The following is an 18743-nucleotide window of genomic DNA, read 5'->3' on the forward strand; positions in this document are numbered from 1 at the left end:
AGTGGACTCATTATTACTAACCGCAAATCCACAGTGAAAGGTTTCTCTGCAATCTCTTTTGCAGATGGTTTCATCAGGAAGGGAGAAGGGCAGATCCTGTATTTTTAGGACTGCAGCACATTTTTAATGGAAAGAGATGGCCCAGGGCTTTTCAGCCCTCCCCCTGCATCCAAGATGCTATTTCTTTTCAGCAGAAATACTGCTGCATTAGAGAACAGGTCACTTCCTCTATCAGTGAGAATTCAGTGTCCTATTTGATGCTGGTCCTTGTGCTATAAATAGGAATTTTCCCCTTTTATAGTTGCTGAATAATTGTGTGTATGAAATATGAACACAGTTTTCAGAAGAGTGCCTGATAAGCAGCTTGCTGGAGTGAAATCGTTGAACAGAAGGAATTTACAGCACCTGCAGAGCATCGCATGCTGTGGAAAACATTCAAGGTCAATGTGACGGAGACAGGTCACAGAACAGATCCAACTACTGAGGATGCAGGCTTGAGCTAAACAGCCTCCCCACAGCAGCCTTTCCCACAGCACCCCAACAATTCATTTCACGCTCCACACTTAAGTAAGGATCAAACGGAAGAAGCCCAGCTCAGAGGAGCCAAGGCTTCTCCATCCCACGTACTAGAAAGCCAGGAGGAGCAAGCAGAACAAGTTTTTAAAACAACAGCAGGCAAGTAGTACAGGACACAATCCTAAACAACGAGGAAGAGCATAGTTTAACATCCATCATCAAAAGAAAGAAGGGAAGAACACCGCAAATGCCGGAGCGGCACAAGCTAGCCTTCAAAAGAGCGAGAATGCTCATCGGAGGTACAGAGAGGTAATAAAAACACCAGAGCACAGAGAGACTGAATAGCAGAGGAGCAAGAAAGCCCAATTATGCTGAAGAAACCAATCATTTCTGGAGGAAATGGGCGTATGCAGCCTGACCCTTTCTGATGCTGGTCCAAAGTGCCTAAACCAAAGCCCTGACCACAAGCAGGGCTGCAAGGGTGGTACCAAAGGCACTGCGGAAAAATAATGACCCTCCATCAGCACACCTAGAACAACCTTCCTCTGAGACACCTCAGAGCACCAGAGTCAGGGTCCCTGTGGAGGCAGGATAAAGGGAGGCCAGGAAATGCTCTCATTCCCTGTGTTAGAACAGATTTTGCCCTCTGTATTTAGGGAGAGGCACTGGCAGAGGGGGAGGGAGGGATGCAACAAGGTATGAAAGGCAAAAAGCAAATGAGCAGAAACAGAAGACACAGTGTGTGGCTTCCAGTTGCTGCAGGAGGAAAAAAGGAAATAACATCATCTCCTCCACACACTGGTGATGCAAAGGGAGGAAAAAGGCTAGGAATTACATCAGTTAAGAATACCTGAAAGGAACTCTGGCCAGAAAGGGTCAGGATACACAAGGGCTCAGTGCTTTCAGCGTCACGCATGAAGAAACAGGAGAAAACCAGCAAAAGACACCATTGCTATGGTGATATAAAGCATTGGAACACACTCAGTAAGGAAGAGATAAAAAGAATTACAAGCCACATTTTCAACTGCACAGAACATCATCCTTGAGATAGGATCAGGCCCGAGGATCCACCCAGCTCAATTGTTAGTCGGCTATGCTGTCATCTGCCTCCTCGTCTTCCACGCTGTCTGCAGGTCAAAGAGGACACAGCAACAGATATAAAATGTAAAGGGGTTATTTTATTATTGATTTAGAGGTTAGACAAGGCACCATTTGGTCTAAAAAGAAATGCAAAAAAAAAAATTAAGTGTTATTTTTGCAGTCAATTAAGAAAGTCTTTTTTGCATTTCTTCAGCATTGTGTGAATTCCAGCTTGGTCAAGATCACAGAAAAGCCACCCCATTGCCAAGTAAGGCAGGCTTGGACTAGAGCCGCAGCCCCTTTGTTCAGCAGCAGAGAAACCTTGAGAAGTCTCTATGCCGGGGTTTAGGAATGCAGCAGAACAAGAAAAACAAAGCTTCCAGGAAAAGACCATGGTATCTTTTTTTCCTTTCCATTTCAGAAATGATGAGTCATTTGTTCATTTTGGTCCTTGCTGACAGGAAGCAACTTTAGAAAAATCACAGCAAACCTTGCAGTGGCCTCAGAGCACTAACAGCCCATGAGACAAGCCCTGAAAGTCCTGGAGAAGCCTGCAATGGCATCTAGCCCTACCCTCCTAACAGGTCAAGGACCTGCATCTGATCACTGGCAGAGATGTTTCACTCTGTACAATTGTTTTGCCTCCCCAAACAGTGATTTCTAAGGAGAAGGCCATCTCCTCTTCACAATGATTCTGCTGAATAAGAAATCCAAACAAAACCCAACCAAATCAGCCCCCAAGCCCCTTGTCTACCACCTCCTTTTTCCCCCTCCCATCAGTCATAACCCCCTCCCAGCTGCCCTCCCTGCCTCCCCTGCACCCAGGGGAGGGCTGTAATGGGTGATGTAGCAGAGTGTGCAGCATTTGGTGGTGTCTCATCTGGTTCACGGAGTCACTCAGCTGGAATAAATGGGAACAAAAAAAAAATAGGTTTAGGGAAAAAAACCCAGAATTAATCATGGTTTATGGCAGAAAAAGGCTGGCAAGCTGGATGCAAAGTGAGCACAAAGGGGAAAAGGAACGGAGAGTGGAAGAACACATTGTTCTTTCTGTGGAGTAAACTCTTGACCAAATCCAGGAGCACCAGCTGGCCGGGAACCCTTCCTGCCATTATGACAGTGTGTAGGGGGCTAGAGCTCTCTCTCTAACTCTCTCAAGATGCCAAGATAAAAGCTGCTTCCACTCAGAATTTCTTTACAGTCACTGAGACGCCGGGGCAGCTCTAACACACACTTTCCTCTCCACTACCCTGGAGCACAGCATTCCTACGCTAAATGCTATCCTGACTTCCCAGCATGCTGATGCCACGCGCCAGGGCTGCCCTTTCACAGGAAAGCCAGAAACGATTGACAAGGCAACAGCCATCTGGGGGATCTCAGGGGACTGTAGGCTGCTGACGAAACCAGCACCGTTTACTTTCAAAACCTCTGTCCCTGCAGTCACATGCTTTCAAGAGCAACAAGTCAACTGCTTTCAGTTCCTGGTGTTGTTTCCAGTTTGCTGGAAGGGAAGAGGTTGTTTCCCTGGAAAGGATGTATGAGGACAGAGAGCAATTTTCCAACAAAAGAAAAATTATTAAGAAAAAGACCAAGGGATTCCTAAGGATTAGGCATCCGCTCTGGACACACAGCCCACAGCAGCTCAGTGCACAGGAGAGAGGGGCCATCTCCTTGAAAGAGGAGGGTATTCAGTAACACTGAATCAGTAAACATACATGGAAGGCCAAAGTTTAATCTGGGCCAATCTGCATTTACAGCGGGGTCCTCTAGGAAGGGCTAAAATCCCGCATGGGCAAAGGTCATTACCAGCCTTGCAGGGTCACCATATAGCAGCGTAATGGCCCCAAGAAGCTGGGTCACTAACCACACCACACATGGTGTTCTCAAATGGACGGCCTGATGGAGCTGTTTGATTTGCTCAAGAAACAAGTACATTTCCATGATCTCATAATGAAGGTCATTGGCTCAAGGGCACATGAAGCCAGTGTTTAATAACGCTGTCTCTCAGGCCTTGAAAAATCACTTGTTTTGCAGTAAGGCTTTATTTAGACTTTGGGATGAGGAGCTCAACTCCTTGGCCAAAGCAAAGGCAAGAGTGAAGAGATGAAACATAAGTCCTTTTCTTGTCCTCAGGAGATCCCAACTTGCTATGCACAGCGCCTGTCAGACTCTGACCAGAGACTTCATGTTGTTAAAAAAACCAACAAACCCACAAAAAGTATCTCACTAATATATTTGCTATATTGGGGCCCACAAATGAGGAGAGGCTGAAAACCCCCAGCTCTCACCCATCCTCTTTCTGCCCCACAAGCATCATCAGAATGGGAGGAAGACAGGCCATGCTCTCAGGTAACCTGCCATCCCACAGAGAATAAAACACATACAATGAGAACAAGTTCTCACTCAGCCCCGAGCAGCAGCAGGCTGCACTCATGCGCACAGCCAAGCTGTCCCTCCCATGGCTGCTCCCCCAGCTGACACACAGCCCTTCACATGCTTCCCACAAGAAACCCCGCATTTCATTTCCTGCAGCCGACAGGCAGCATCACCTATCTGGCACCCTGTGAAGGTCCTTCCCCCCTGATCTCTAACCTTCTGCTAGTCCCCTGTGGAGCAGCCAGGAGGAGCTGAAAGTACAGCTCCTTCCAAAGAGCTACAGCTCTAGAATGAAACAAAAGCCTTTTAACTCAAAGGGATGCAAACCCCATCTCTGGCAGCAGGCAGCTGGTGCTTGGGCTCGCTGCGACCTCTAGGGACCAAATCTCCAGCATCCGCAAACAGACTGACGTTCACATATACTGAGATACAGACCGTTAACAGCTTGTTTAATAAAGAATTAGCACAGCCCTGCCTTGGGCTGAACCGCCTTGTCCCCTCCTCTTCTACTCTGCTTAGCTCTTCACCCTCCCTCGCCCCAGAGAGACAGAGACAGAGGTGGAGAGACAGAGAGAGAGAAAAGGGAGAGCTCCGTCCTGGGACAGAACTCTAAATGAACATAACCAGGTCTTTACATGTTGCTCTTGAGAATGCTGCCAGGATGCTAGCAAACACCACATCGGGAGACTGGGAGGCATCCACCGCCGTATGGATCCCTCGCTTGCTGTAGTAGGAGACCAGGGGAGAGGTCTGCGTGTGATAGGCCTTCAGGCGGGTTTTCAAGGCTGTTTCATTATCATCCGAACGGCGGATCAGGGGCTCTCCAGTGACCTGGGAGAAGCAAGGGGACAGTCTCCAGCTAGCTGCAGCCTGGCACGCTCCCCCCTTCTCTCCACAGTTATGACAACCCCTGCTCCCCTCCTCTAAGACAAGCTACGATGCAGAGCTGCAGAGGCGATCCCCAGGTCCGCAGGGGAGAGCGCGGCGAACCCAGGGCAGCCGAAACAAGTCCCAGAGCAGTCACTGAAGAGAGAAGGATTCAGCATCGTAGTCTTTCCCCCACACACCACTCTGCTTGCTAAAAGGAGCCCAAGGAGTCTCACGAGCAGACACCAGCTACAGTTGCTTCCCAGGAGGGAAAACAGTCACAACCCACTGCAACTTCAGCTATGGACAGAGTCCAACAAGTTCTGAGGCTGGCAGAGCCCGAGCCGGCTCTACAGAATGGCCGTGCCCTTCACTTAGCCCTCCAGGCCTCGCTCCCCGCAGTGCCGTTGGCTCAGGCTGCCCAGGCAGTTCCCCACACTCCCCAGAAAGCCAGGAGAGAAGGTATGAGAGAAAGAAAGAAATGAGTTTTTCCAGGGATGCTGCAAAGCATCAGCTAAACCCAAAGCAACGTAAGCTGCAGCCTTGGGAGCTCACATACATCATCCTTCATGTGCTCTTTTGGGGGTCTGAACTCCTCGTGATAAGAGCGGCCGCTCGCTGGGTGAATCAGCCTAAGACAGAAAGCAAGTGTCAGCAAAGTAGCCAGGTGCCAGGACAAGGTCTCCTAAACTTGTCACTCATCAGCACAGAAACATCCGCAATAGCAACCCGATTAGCCTCTCTCTATTAAGAAAAATCTCTTCTAGCTATTTCTGTACCAAGGGCCTCTTTAGGCACTTGAAAAAATAGCAGCTGCGCTAGGAGATGGAGAAGGGATTTTTACTTTATGCTTTACTGGGGAAGGGGGCTAGCTCCTGGAGGTGTGAGGGTGATACAATCCAAGAGCAAACAGTGGGAGACATCTGCGTGCCTGCACGGCCACAACTGACCCTGGACAGGACGTTCAGCAATGCCCAAACATGTACGCAACATCTTGTGTTAAGGAGCAGTAATAGCTCCAGAGAAGCAAGAGCACAAAGACATTAGTTGTCGGACACTGGGCTTAAAGGCTGAGCTGGGTCACCAAGGACACTGATTCATATCAGCAACCCCTATTTATAGGGCAATGAAGGGGCTCTGTTCAAGGCTGGCCCAGGCACAGGAGAGCGGGCGAGGGATCAGGGCAGGAAAGCTCAAACAGAGCAGAAATCTAATACAGACCAGCACCGCAGCTAGCCCTAAACACTGCAAGAATGACACAAGGATCCAAAATTAGGATGCTCTCCCCTAATCTAGGAAACCCCATCCCATGCGCCGAGCATTTGGGAGAAAAGGATTACCGTCCAGTGATTCTCCGGATGAGCAAGGAGTCGGGGATGCTGAACTCAATGACAGAGTCTAGCTTCTCTCTCCTCTTCTCCAGGAGCTCATCCAGCTGCAACAGAAAACACCCAGCTCAGAGGGGCAGAGGTACAGCCAAGGGACCCCTGTCTCCATGGAAGGAGGAGATGCCAGAGCAGACCCCAAACAGGAGCTCACGTACCATTTCGGCCTGCTTCACCGTGCGCGGGAAGCCGTCCAAGAGGAAGCCATTCTTGCAGGGAGGGGAGTCAAGGTTGTTCTCAATCAGCTCCACCACCATTTCATCGCTCACCTGCAGAGAGGAGAGATGGGTGCATGGTCAGGAGGGGACACCCTGATTTTTACACAGCTGCCTGCAGAGCTGCTGAACTCATGCCAGTGCCCAGGCTGCATCAGACCCTTTTTACAGCCGTTCCTGGTCCCACAGGCAGCAGCCACAGCACAGGGCACTGCTCTTAACAGGGTGAAAGCTGCATGTTCAGACCTGCCCACATCAGGGAAGCACTCCCTGCCATGGGTGTCAACACTAAGACGTGGCTAACGAGACATTTCATGCCAGGGACACTCCAGCCCGTGCAGGGACTTGGGCCAGCGCTGTAACCTCACTGTTACAAAGGTTGCTGTATTTCAAGGGAGACCATCAGCTTGAAGACAAACTCCCTAGATTATTTTTTTTAAACCAATTCACAATACGGAATATCAACGTAACCTTTATTTCCTGTTACTTTGTACCTTCAGCCACACGTCCCCCCTTAGTAGGCAGGCCTGGCCAGGAAGGGCAAAGCAGGTGAGTTGCTCATTGACTCTCATAAACCTTGTGGGAAGGTAAATGCCCAGTAGTTGCTGACAGGCTCTGACCTTGCTGGATAGTTTTTCTCATATCATGATCTCAGCATACTGCTGGGATTAGTGCCTTTTCTACACTGCAGCATTTGCAAAGTACTAACAGATGCTGCAGCCCCAACAATGGCTGTTTATTCAACAGTAGCTCTCCTCAGCAGCGCAGTTTTCTCCAGTGCACACAGCTGGGACCCAGCAGGACTGGGGACCTGACTGTGACAGCACACAAACAAGATCCCTGGAGCGGGAAGCATACAGGCAGGGGGCAGTTTGGGCAAAGCAACAAGTCACTTCTGTGCTTGCCTGATTACCCCTTTCAGAGAAAGAGGTCCTGCTTCGTCATTGAGCATAAAACCCCCTCCTGAACGCTGCTGTGCTCCCAGCTGAGTTATCGCAGAGCCAGAGTACGCTGCTAGGATATACCTGCAGAGCAGCTGGGTGCTGCCTGCCACACACACACGTGGCAGATACCACCAGCCTTGCGAGATAACGTCCCTATCTTTCATAACCAGCTGGGATATTGCAGGCTTGGTGTTGCAATGCAAGCTTTGAGCGAGAGCTGGAGATAAGCCACATCGCTCTTCCCACCTGGGGCCTGCAGATTCTCTGTGGGGTGTTAGGAGCCCACAACAGCCAGCGGCAATACCCAAGATCTGCCCCACACCGTTTACCTTTGGGGCGAGTTGCTGCCATTTGCTGTTCCTCAAGTTTCCCCCAGATATTTCAGTCATTTTGGCAAGATAATTAGACCCTCAGAAAATAAATGTGTCAGAGATCGTAACTCTTGCCTCTTGGGGATCCAAAGCGTCTCTCACACAGCATTACGCAGCACTCACTGTAACTACCACAGCAACACCCCTAAGTCTATTTTCACCTTACAGTTACAGGCAAATGGCATTTATGCAAGAGCTGGGATACAGATGAACCCTCCGAACAAAGTCTTCCACCCCACAGGAGTCCAGGCATCATGTGAAGAGAGACATGAGCCGCAAAGCATGGCTGTAACATCCTGCAGCTCCAAGGATAAACGTTCACCTCAAACCGTTCAGGAGCCACAAAACATCCAGACTGTACCCCCTGAACATAAAAGCACTGTGGCAGAAAGAACCAATGCAGGGACGCAGGCTGCTGGTAAGCAAGAAACAATTTAGAAGAGAAAGGATGGTTTTACAGGATGTTTTTCCTGCAGGATAATGAGAAAGAAAACCCCCACCCCACCCCTGCCTTCACCCTGCAATCTACCTTCCTCCACTAATTGGGTTTTGTCACTAAGGCTTCTAATTACAAGGTGGATTTTGACTGCTCTCATTCCAGGTGCTGCCAGACCATCTCCCCTCTAAGCACGTCTCCCCACTACCCACCAGCTTCCCCGAATCCATCGTCTCTTTGAGCCGCTTGCCCAGCTCGGACCCTGAGGCCACCATGGCCCGCAGCATGTCCCCGGTTGCCAGGTGGCAGACGCAGTAGGTCTCGGCCAACTTTGGAGCCTGCGGGAGAGGACAGACGTGAGGTGAGTTTACCGTGAGGGTTTCGGAGCCAGGACCTCGGGGGCTGAGGCCCAACCGGGGTGTGGACAGCCCCCCCCCACCCCCGTGGGGCCTTGTCCCCACTCGCAACAACGGGACGGGTCTGCGACCGGCCAGCACGTGGCAGGGCCCGGCACGCAGCCCTGAAGGCCGGGTGCTCCGGGAACGGGGCCAGGGCACCGGAATCCCCGCGGCCGACTCTAGGGAGGAGAACCGGGACAAAGTGCCCCGGCACCCGGGTCCCTACGGGCGGTGGGTCCGTATGCCGGAGCCCCCGGGGAAGAGGAGGCCCGGGCCCCCTCCGGAACGGGGGCAGGCCGCACGCCCCAGTCCCTGGCCGGGGGAAGGGAGGCCCGGACACCCGCGTCCCTCCAGGCTGGGGCTCAGACGCCAGGCCCGGGGGGGAGGGTGAGGAAAGCCGGACGGCCCGGTCCCACCGGCCGCTCAACCGGGAGACGACCCGGGAACGCCTGCGCCCCTTCTGGGAAGACACCCACGTTGCACCCCCGGTGTCCCCTCACCTGCGTGCCCTTGCCGGCACCGGGCGGCCCCAGCAGGACGGCGCGGATGCCCTGCCGGACCCCCGGGCCCGGGGCCTGCCCGCCGCCGCCGCCCCCCGCCTGCGCGCTCGGAGCCATGGCCGCCGCCGACTGCGCGCCCGCCCCGCCCGGCGGCCAATGGGCGGTGACGCCGGGGCCGCGTGCCTCGTGGGCGGGGCCGCGCTGCTGGGGGGCGGGGTTTCGCGGGGAGAAGGCGGGGTTTCGCGGGGAGCGGGCGGGGTAACCCAGGTAGAGGGCGGGGGTTCTCAGGGAGTGGGTGGGGTTTCACCGGGGCGGGCGGGGTTACTCCGGTGGTGGGCGGGGTTATTCCGGTGGTGGGCGGGGTTTCGCGGGGAGCGGGCGGGGTTTCGCAGGTGGTGGGCGGGGTTTCGCGGGGAGCGGGCGGGGTTTCGCAGGTGGTGGGCGGGGTTAGGCGGCACTGCGTGGGTTGAAGCGCGCCCTGCGTGGGCCGCCGGCCTCTGCGCGGGATGGGTTCACCAGGCTGCACTGCGTGGGCTGTGCATCACGGCACTGCTCGGCACACCCAGAAGCGAGTGGCACTGTGGTGCTCTGCACCACGCTGCCGAGGTCTGGCATGTCTCTGCCCTCCTGCTGCCGTGGTGCTCTCTGCGTGGCTCCCCCCATCCTGCACGGCACAGTCCAGGGCTGGGTCCTGGGCCAGAGCACCGGGAAAACAGGCCAGGATCTCACAGGAGACAGGAGCTCCCTTCGCCCTGGTTGCCAGGAGTATCCACGGCAAAGCCAAGACCACAGTGTTGAATACAAGAACCCAGGATAAGTCGGTCCCTCTCTCTTCCTCTCCCCTCCATGCACAGAACGTTGTCTCCTCAGCAACAACAGAGAGGGAATTGCAAATTAACAAGATGAAGAAAAAAATCCCCTGCTCAGCCTGTGGTGTTTGTGGGATGGAGCAGTGGAACCATTTCCAAGTGCACAAACGCAGGCAAAGACAGGACCGATCGACCAGACAGGGCATCTGCACGTACGGCAGAGCTGGATCTGCTGCCAGGGAACCCACCAAAACTGGCAGCAGCACAACAAGGGCAGAATCAGTCCCTGACGTCTTCCCAGCTACCTCCTCCAGCCAACGTCCCAGCCAAACAGGCACCGCTCAGCCTTTAATCTGCAGGAAACCTCGTTTCCCTGGCAGCAGTATTTCAGAGGTATTTTTGGCACTCTTCTCCCCAAGGGTCCCTGCGCACACGATGCACGCGCAGCCACGAGCGCCCTTGCACCAGGGCCGGGCTGCAGGCAGGCTCGCAGTGCTCTGCACCATCAAGCTGGGAATGAGCTGCCGGCACGGCAGGGACTCGGTGAGAACCCAGGGTGTCTGCTGGGAGCAGCCCCAGTCCTGGGACAGGGTGGGCGAGGAGGGGGTGCCTTCTTCGAAAGGGATGAAGGATGCTCGGAGGCAGCTCAGCCAATGGGGTGGCTGGGTTTGGTTGCCATGGCTACGGTTGTGAGGCAAAGCAGGGAGGGGGGGTGCTGGGATACAAGGGGTGCAGAGCCTCCCCCCCCCTCTGCAGGGTTACCTGGTCCAGGGGCTCGGGGCAGGCAGGGAACCGGGGCAGGACGAACAGCCGCTGCTGGGGCCAGTTCATTCTCTTGGGAGACCCATGGGCATAATCTGTTTAAATGCTTTCTAAGGTAATGGGGGGGGGGGGATGGTGTGGGGCTGCTGGGGAAGCTGGTTTGCCTGGCACAGTGAGGAGGGGGCTGGTGAGGGATGCCTGCGGATGCTGAGTTTTGGAAATGGTGGGTGGAGGGCATCCTGCCATCGGTGCCTCTCTCCCTCGCTAACCCCTTGCACTGCTTCTCCCCAGAGACCTCAGACCCCCAAAACCAGCTACGCCTCGGGGTGCTGCGAGAGCTCGGTGTTCCTCGGGGGGCCCCCCTGGCAGCACTCCTAGTCACCCGGGAGGAAGGCGTTGGACCTTGGTAAGGAGGGGATGTCCAAGGCGGGGGCATGTTTGCCCAGGGCTGACGGGAATGACCCACTTAATTGCTCATCGTTTCTGTGCCCAACCAGCGTGGGCTGGGTGCTGGTTAGTGATGTCTTTGGGGAGTGAAGGGTAAGGCTGGAGGAGTTGCTTTCCTTTCCCAAGTATGAAGCTCTAAGAGCTCCAAACCCCGTTTTTTCTCCCCATTCCCCATCTCTGGAGTTCGCTGGTGGTGCTTGCTCAATGCATTACAACACCCTGCTGCTCCGGGGCCAGCGTGGTCTTTCTCCTAGTGCCCATCCAAAATGTCATAAGTAGATCTCTGCAGAGGAGGAGGTGGAGTGCAGTTCTGGGAAATGAAACCTCTGTCTCCCACTCACTTCAAATCAGAGAGACCATGTTCCTGTAAAAGCCCTGGAGCTAGACCTGGATTATTGGAGTGGAAATGTTTCCTGCAAGCTTGCGCTAGGTCATCAGCTCCCTGGGTTATGGGATGGACTGGGTCCAGGGGAGGAGATTGTTAAAGCTAAGTGTGCGAGCTTAAAGCTAAAGCTCCGCCAAGTGTGTGAGCCAGGAAACACCATGCAGCTTAACTTGTCCCCTTGTTCCACACACTGTGTCATGGGAGAGAGGTGAAACTGGAACGACAGCACGGATCCAGACCATCCTCAGGTCGGCCGGTGTCAGTGAGTGGCCTGTGCTGTGCTCTTTAAAGATGCTTCCCTTTTCATGGGGCTTGTGTACCTGCGAAGGCAGGTCCATGAGACTTCAGCTATTTGAAAACCACAAGAGAACTTCACCCCATGCAATGTGCAGCAGATCTAGCTACATGCCGGAGCGTGAAGGGACGCATTCTGGCATATATAGGCCACCTTCTTTGCAGTGAAGTTGGCTTTATTGTTAACTGTGTTGGTGCCTGAACTGCTGCTGAAGAAGACAGGGCTGCTGTGTGCCAAAGGAAAGCTCTGAGCTGCAGAGAAATGTGTCTCCTCCCCTTGGAGAAGATGCTTTAACCCACAGTAGGGGTCTCAGCAGAGGCGCTGGTTTGGAGAGCAGCAGGGAGCTCTACCCAGGGCAGCGCTGCCATGTACGGCCCATGGGAGGGATGGGGTGCAGGCTGGGTGATGCATGCTGGCGGAGCTTCTGGAGCCCTGCTTCTAATATTCCCTTTCTTTTTCCAGTCTGTTGCGTACTTAGAAGCTACAGCCTACTCGAGGAGGCTTTAAACTAGCATTATCACACCTTGACCATGAATGGGTACTTGAAGGAATCCAATTTCATGATGGTGGAGGAGGGCTTCACCACCAGAGACCTCCTGGAGAACCTCCTCGTGGAGCTGGGCCAGGTGGTAAGGGCTGGCAGCTCTGCTGCTCCCCGGCAGCCAGCACCCCCTTGGCAGAGGCGGTCGTGGGGAGGCAACTACTGCTCACTCCGACTTTCTCCTAGACCGACCAGCAAGCCTTCTTCGTGGCAGACCTTGGGGACATTGTGAAGAAACACCTGCGTTTCCTGAAGGCTTTGCCCCGTGTGAAACCCTACTTCCCGGTTAAGTGCAATGGCAGTGAAGGAGTGATTCGGCTGCTGGCTGAGCTGGGGGCAGGCTTTGCCTGTACCAACAAGGTAGGGTCGTGGAAGGACAGCTCGGGGTAAGCATCCTTTGGGTATTTGTGGGAGAGTGGCAGAACTCACCCACCTTTCCTAAGTTTCCACTCATTAGATGGCATTTAGAGGGGCAGGAGTCTCCCCCTGCTGTCAAAACCCTCCTGACACAGCCCAGAAATCCCTGTCCTCTGTCTGGTGACTCAGGCTTGTTCCCCTTGACCGACATTCCTGTCTCTGGAACTGGTGTCCTGGCTGGCAGGCTTGGCTGGTGGCAAGGCACATTCCTGGGGTGCCACTGACACAGCCGTCCAATTCTTGGTGGCTTTAAAGCTGAGCCTAAAGCTCCCGCTCCCTCCTGCTTGTCATTTGCAATAGCCAGATTTCTAGGGAGGAACCGAAGTTAAGCCACTTACTTGTACGTAATTAAATAGGACGCGTTACCGGGAGGAGAAAGTGCAAAGAGTCATGACAGCTCAGACCAGCACTGCAGCTGTCACCCTCATTGCAGCTCACCGGGGACACATGCACCAAACCCATGCCTGCTAAACCCACTTGTTTTCTCTCCTCCTGGTCTCATGCCGCTTGTAAACATCTTGCCGCAAACTGCCCCTGCCAGGACAAAGTCCACTGTCATTCCTTTGAGCTCTTGCGGATTTTCCGTGGAAAAGCCCAGGCTGCAATGCTGGCGGTTTGCCCTCCGCAATGCTGCAAGCTGGCCGAGCCCCAGGGCTGATCGTGGCCAGGCATGGGCAGCGCTGGTCCCGAGGACCTGCCTACATGCATGCTGTGTCCCTGCAGGCAGAGATTGCATGTGTGCAAAGCATCGGGGTCCCGGCTGACAAGATCTTCTACAGCAGCCCCTGCAAGCAGGTTGCCCATATCAAATATGCAGCCAGCCATGGTGTGCAGCTGATGACCTTCGACAACGAGGTGGAGCTGAGCAAGGTGGCCAGGAGCCACCCTCATGCCAGGTAGGTGTCTGGCAGCATCGTTGGAGTGGGGGGCTGGAGTAGGAGCTGGGGAGATGGCTGTGAGGTGACAGAGGGCCTGAAGACTCCTCAACACAGTGTGGCTTTGCTCTGCAGGTTGTTGTTGGGTATTACTGCTGACTCCAGCCCCTCTACCCATTCGAACATGATGTTCGGGACCACGCTCGAGTCCTGCCGGCACCTGCTAGAGACAGCGAAGGAGCAGGCTGTGGAGGTTGTTGGCATCAGGTACAGCACATGGTCCTTCTTTCATAGGGGTGCTCAGCCCATGTTGGAGGGGACTGTGGGAAGCTCTGCCTTGCCAGAACAACACGGGGGTCCACAGAGTCGCCGGCTGCTCTGGTTGGGAGTGAGGTGGAGGCTGGACCTGGGGAGGTTGACCCTTGTTGGGACTAATTTGGGGCAGATTTGGACCTTAGAGAGGATCTGGGGGCCTCTGCGGGACTGGCCAGGCAGTCTGGCTTGGGATGGTGTGTGGGAAACACAGAGCTGCCCCCAGTGAATGATAATCCCAGTGCCATGTCCCCTCGCTGCTCTCTGGGGACGGGCGAGCCCTGCTGAAACAGGGACTGTGCCCTCAGCTTTCACCTTGGGAGCCACGGTCTGGAGCCCCAGGCCTTCGCTCAGTCTGTGGCTGCGGCACAGCTGGCCTTTGAGATTGGCACAGAGCTGGGCTACCAGATGCACCTCCTGGACATCGGAGGAGGATTCCCTGGCACCGAGGACACCAGAACCCGGTTCGAAGAGGTACGCAGCTCCCGATGCCTGCACTCAGCAGGCAGAGAGCGAGGCTGGAGGGTCTCCCCGGGTCTGGCTCCCTGCAGAGGGGCTGAGCTAACTGAGGGGGAACATCTTCTTCCCATCCAGATCGCTGCCGTGATAAACTCTGCCTTGGACTTGTATTTCCCAGACGGCTGCGGGGTGGAGATCATTGCGACACCCGGCCGATACTACATCACCTCTGCCTTCACCTTCGCTGCCAGCATCACTGCCAGGGAAGAGGTTCCTGTGGAACAGCCTGGCTCCGATGGTATGTGGGATGGTGGAATGGGGCCGCCTGTGTGCCCGAGCCCCACCTTCAGCCCTCTCCTTGCTCCCCTCCAGAGGAAGAGTCTGGCAGCAAGAAGAGCCTCGTGTATCACCTCAGCGATGGCATCTACAGCGCCTTCAGCTGCCTCCTGTTTGACACCCCCTGCCCAAGACCTGAGCTGCACAAGGTGAGGGTCTGGCCCAGCTTGAGGAGAGCCCGGCGGGTCCTTCATGCTGTGTCGCATTGCCTCAGCCGACCCCGCTCTTCCTTGCGTCGTGGCTGGCCCCAGGCTCCATGCCAGAGGAGAGCAGAGGCCATGGGGAAGAGGTTGTGGTGATGTACCAGGAGACCTTTAGACAGTCCCTGAGCTCCCAGGGTCGGATCTTCAGGGCAGGTGGAGATGAGACAGATCTCTGTGACACTGGGGCATCCTCATCCCCTGCGGCTGCTCCATCTCTCCCTCGCAGAGACCCTGCCCAGACCACCCCTCACACAGCAGCAGCCTCCGGGGTCCCCCAGAAGACGCAGAGGACCACATTGCCGACGGCCTGGAACTGCCCGAGCTGCAGGTCGGGGACTGGCTGATTTTTGAGGACATGGGTGCCTACACCATCGCAACCTCATCGCTGCTTGGGGAGTGTCCCCAGCCACAGATCACCTATGCCATGTCCCGCGTGGCCTGGTAAGAGACGGTCCTGTGTGAGCAGGGCTGAATCCTCTGGGAGATGCTGTCTTTCCCTCCACCTGGGCTCTTTGCCCAAGGGAGACAATCAAATCTGAGTCCCAGAACCTGAAGATTTAGGGTAAAAACCTGGTCTCAGAGGCAAAACTCGTATTTTTTTAAACATTGACAGACTCGAGCCAGTTTTTCACTGGGGAAGCCACAGGCAGCTCATTTCTCTCTGTGCAGATGGGGCCGTTGCTCTGGGGGATGTGAGACCCCCTAAGCTCCCTCTTCCTACAGCATTTCACGAGGGGATGCTCCCCCTTGCTCCCCCTCGGGTGTCTCTCCCTTGCAGGAAAGCCGTCCAGTTCTTCCAGGGAAAGCCACCGCAAACAGAAGACGACCGCGAAAGCGTCTGCGCCCCGCTGTCCTGCGGCTGGGAGATGGCGGAGACGCTCTGCGTCACCCCGGTTTTCACTCCAGCCAGCATCATCTGAGCAGCACCGGTACCGGGGAAGGGGATGAAGGTCTCATGGCAGCTGGGTTGCGGCGGCACCTCCCGCCCTGCCTGCCGCTGGCATCACCCCGCTCGGCTCTCACGGGGTATCCGCGGTGAGGACTTTGAAGTATACACCATAAATCCCGTTCCTCCCGCTCGTGCGGTGTTGTGTGCCTGCTAAAGGGGTGGGTGGATGGCGCTGAGCAGGTTTGGGTTCGTTTTTTAAGAGTTATGGTAATAAAACGGTTATCCGGTGCGGCTCGGGGTTTCATGTGAGGAAGCCCACGGCTCTTCCTCCCCACCCTGCACCGGAGGCAGCGGAGAAACAGTCTGCAATAAGCAGTTAGCTGTGTAACGAGGCTTTGCTCGTTAGGGAAGGTAGGGCCGTTCCTCCAAACCTTGGACACTGTCCAGGCATCTGGGAGGGACCCCTGGATTTTTGAGGGTGGGGGGAGGTATGAAAATAGGGGGGTGGGTTCCAGGATGTGGGTGTTACTGGGGGGAAGACCCAGACCTGGTGGCATCTCCCCAGTCCCCGAGCTCTCGTTAACCCTAACGAAGCCCCCTGCCCCTGGGATGTATGTGCGGGGGTCCCGCACAGGTACAGTACTGCGGCGGAGGGAGATGGGAACTGGGAGCCCATAAAAGCCAAAGAACGGGGACACTGCAAGACCCTGAAAGCCAGGGACTGGGGAAACTGGGGGAACTGGGGGGTACTGGGAGGACCCTGAAGCATGGGGGTGGGGTGCGCTGGGAGCAATGGGCCACCGGGGGGAAACTGGGGGACAGCGGGGCACTGGGGTGGGAGGCGGTGGGAGCACGGGGGGGGGTTGGTCGGGGGAGCACTGGGAGGGGTTGGTCGGGGGAGCACTGGGAGGACACTGGGAGGACACTGGGAGGACACTGGGAGTCCTGGGGGAGCCTCGGCGGCTGCCGCAGCGGCCGGCAGGGGGCGCTGGGGCGCGGCGGGCGGCCTCCTCTTCCGGTCCGCCAGGGGGCGCTGCAGGGGGGGGGAAGGCCGCTCGTGCCGCTCGTCTCGCTGGCTCCGCCGAAGCCGCCAAGCCGTAAAGCGCGACGTGATTGTCGCGGCTGCGCTTACGCTTGACGGCGGGCAGCGTCGTGAAAGGCCCGTGAAGGACGACGGCGGCGGCGGTTGCGGGTCCGTGAGGCGCGGCCGGTCGGCTGGTGTTCGTATCGCGACAGCGTCCTTTGTCGCGATAAGGGCGGAGCCATGCCGTTCTGGGACCTGCAGCGGCAGCTGGGTATCGATGTAGACCAGTGGCTGTTGCGGCAGAGCATGCCGCAGCCCTACGGCAAGGCCGGGGCCTGTCACGCCTTCGAGCGGGAGTGGGTGGAATGCGGACACGGCCTGGGCCAGACCCGCGCCCGCCGCGAGTGTCAGCTCGAGTACGAGGACTTTATGGAGTGCATGCACCGCACCAAGCTGGTGAGCGTCGCCGGGCCGGGGTTGGGGAGCAGGGGGCTCTGGAGGGTCCAGGCCAAGCTGTGGGGGGGAGCACTGGGGCACCAGGGCCGGGCTGGGAACGCTTGAGGTGCTGGGTCAGGCTGGGGAGAGGGTGGTGAGGGTGCACGCCAAGCTCTTGAGGAGGTTTGGGGGCTCTGGCGCAGGCTGGGGAGGGGGATCGGGGTGGGGAGCGCTGCCCAGGGGTGTTCCTGCTCACCGGGCACCCTGCCTTGGTGGTGCCTGGAGCCATCGGGCACTACCTCCCGGCTGGCAGCGGGTAGGCAGCGTGCCTTAGACAGCGTGAGCGGGGGGTCTGGCCCTGCAGCAGCCCCTTTCCCAAGGGGTGGTGTGGGCTGTGGTAGCAGCAGGGCTCTGTCGTCTGCAGTCCCTTCCTCCCTGCCTGCGTGGCTCTCCTCTTCTCCAGCAGCAGTTACAATCAATCCTCAGCTGCAGTAGCGATGGGAGAAGATACTGCTGGGTCAGCTGTGGGTTGAAAACCCCATTATCATTAGTAGTAAAATGTGTTGCAACAGCCTGAAAGCCCAAAAATCTTTGGCAGGAGGCTCAAACCCATGAGAGGAGCCCCAAGGGCAGGGTTAGTGTGGGTTCCACGTGCACGCGGCTTCTGGGAGGCTGCTGGGACCTGTGCTAGGGACCGCGCAAGTGCTTCCCTGACTGCTGCGACCCTGTTGCGTGTCTGCCCCGACCCTCTCGTGTGCGCTTTGCCAGGCTATGCGTCTGAGAACCATCCTCGAGCAGAGGGACAAGATGATCAAGGAAGGGAAGTACACGATGCCCGACTACCACAAGGGCAAAGAGGAGCCGCGGCCTTGATTCGCGGGGGATGGGGCCGTCGGTCACCTGTAGAGCCGTTGACGTGGAACTCCTCTGGGAAGAAAACCTGTGGCACAACCGGGTCACGCTGTAGTGGTGGGGTGGGGTCTGCGTGGGGGCCCTGCCCCTGCTGAAGGGGAATGACACCACATTGGACATCGCTTGGACTAGTAAATGTCTCCTTCGGAACAGCGTTTGGCTCTGTCTTGTCTTTTTTTCCTGAGTAAAGCACAGCTTGAGGGTCTCTCTCTGTAGCAGTGCTGCCAGGGGAGCTTTTGAGACATCCTAAAGCATCTCAGTGGTGCTGGGGACGTGCCTCTGAGGAGGTCAAATGCTCCTGGAGCCAGAGGGAGCTGGTGCCATGGGCTGTCGTGAGTTCTTCCTTTGTGCTCGCAGCCCATCCCTCCTGCTGGCCTGTGGGCAGGCCTCCCAGGCAGCAATTGCTACTGGAAACGAGAGGAATAACCTGAAAGAGTTCAAAAAACCCAAACCCAAACCTGTCCAAGCTTATCCTGCAAAATTTCATCTTAACTTACAGCCAGCATATGGGACTGGTGTGTGCTGGGCTGTTCCCAGTCGCTCTCCAGCTGGTG

The 18743-nt window shown here is 56.1% G+C and overlaps 3 protein-coding genes across 6 annotated transcripts; 2 read left to right on the plus strand and 1 right to left on the minus strand.

The window, feature by feature from the left end:
• Positions 1 to 175: 175 nt before the first annotated feature.
• AK2 (adenylate kinase 2) lies at positions 176 to 9246 on the minus strand. Of its 2 annotated transcripts, none has more exons than XM_075047356.1 (7): positions 9089 to 9246; positions 8403 to 8528; positions 6383 to 6493; positions 6180 to 6274; positions 5399 to 5471; positions 4608 to 4803; positions 176 to 1643 (listed from the first exon to the last, which is right to left on the minus strand). In XM_075047356.1, the coding sequence occupies exons 1-7, from the start codon at positions 9203 to 9205 to the stop codon at positions 1600 to 1602; spliced, it is 762 nt and encodes a 253-aa protein (XP_074903457.1). In that variant the 5' UTR covers positions 9206 to 9246; the 3' UTR covers positions 176 to 1599. The 2 variants fall into 2 exon arrangements, with proteins under 2 accessions (XP_074903457.1, XP_074903458.1); XM_075047357.1 differs by lacking the exon at positions 176 to 1643 and adding an exon at positions 1675 to 2497.
• Positions 8364 to 16620, plus strand: AZIN2 (antizyme inhibitor 2). 3 transcript variants are annotated; one of them, XM_075047353.1, is made up of 12 exons: positions 8364 to 8551; positions 9943 to 10440; positions 10951 to 11065; positions 12249 to 12415; positions 12514 to 12687; positions 13468 to 13640; positions 13755 to 13886; positions 14240 to 14405; positions 14526 to 14688; positions 14763 to 14875; positions 15156 to 15370; positions 15708 to 16620. In XM_075047353.1, the coding sequence occupies exons 4-12, from the start codon at positions 12317 to 12319 to the stop codon at positions 15847 to 15849; spliced, it is 1377 nt and encodes a 458-aa protein (XP_074903454.1). In that variant the 5' UTR covers positions 8364 to 8551; positions 9943 to 10440; positions 10951 to 11065; positions 12249 to 12316; the 3' UTR covers positions 15850 to 16620. The 3 variants fall into 3 exon arrangements, with proteins under 3 accessions (XP_074903454.1, XP_074903455.1, XP_074903456.1); XM_075047354.1 differs by having other exon boundaries at positions 12249 to 12412; XM_075047355.1 differs by lacking the exon at positions 14240 to 14405 and having other exon boundaries at positions 14569 to 14875.
• Positions 16621 to 16948: 328 nt separating this feature from the next.
• Positions 16949 to 18341, plus strand: NDUFS5 (NADH:ubiquinone oxidoreductase subunit S5). The gene is made up of 2 exons (XM_075047358.1): positions 16949 to 17298; positions 18046 to 18341. The coding sequence occupies exons 1-2, from the start codon at positions 17083 to 17085 to the stop codon at positions 18148 to 18150; spliced, it is 321 nt and encodes a 106-aa protein (XP_074903459.1). The 5' UTR covers positions 16949 to 17082; the 3' UTR covers positions 18151 to 18341.
• Positions 18342 to 18743: the final 402 nt, after the last annotated feature.

The sequence above is a fragment of the Buteo buteo genome, chromosome 16 (assembly GCF_964188355.1).
Source record: "Buteo buteo chromosome 16, bButBut1.hap1.1, whole genome shotgun sequence".
Taxonomy (NCBI): Eukaryota; Metazoa; Chordata; class Aves; order Accipitriformes; family Accipitridae; genus Buteo; species Buteo buteo.

Excerpts from the sequence above, each read along its gene's own strand:
- AK2 (XM_075047356.1), bottom strand. The coding sequence starts at position 9,205 with ATGGCTCCGAGCGCGCAGGCGGGGGGCGGCGGCGGCGGGCAGGCCCCG. Across the intron at positions 6,494-8,402 it reads CGATGGATTCGGGGAAGCTG|GTGAGCGATGAAATGGTGGT; the intron begins GTGGGTAGTGGG and ends TCCTCTCTGCAG. Across the intron at positions 5,472-6,179 it reads ATCCGGAGAATCACTGGACG|GCTGATTCACCCAGCGAGCG; the intron begins GTAATCCTTTTC and ends TTTCTGTCTTAG.
- AZIN2 (XM_075047353.1), top strand. The coding sequence starts at position 12,317 with ATGAATGGGTACTTGAAGGAATCCAATTTCATGATGGTGGAGGAGGGC. Across the intron at positions 12,416-12,513 it reads TCGTGGAGCTGGGCCAGGTG|ACCGACCAGCAAGCCTTCTT; the intron begins GTAAGGGCTGGC and ends ACTTTCTCCTAG. Across the intron at positions 15,371-15,707 it reads GCCATGTCCCGCGTGGCCTG|GAAAGCCGTCCAGTTCTTCC; the intron begins GTAAGAGACGGT and ends TCTCCCTTGCAG.
- NDUFS5 (XM_075047358.1), top strand. The coding sequence starts at position 17,083 with ATGCCGTTCTGGGACCTGCAGCGGCAGCTGGGTATCGATGTAGACCAG. Across the intron at positions 17,299-18,045 it reads GCATGCACCGCACCAAGCTG|GCTATGCGTCTGAGAACCAT; the intron begins GTGAGCGTCGCC and ends GCGCTTTGCCAG.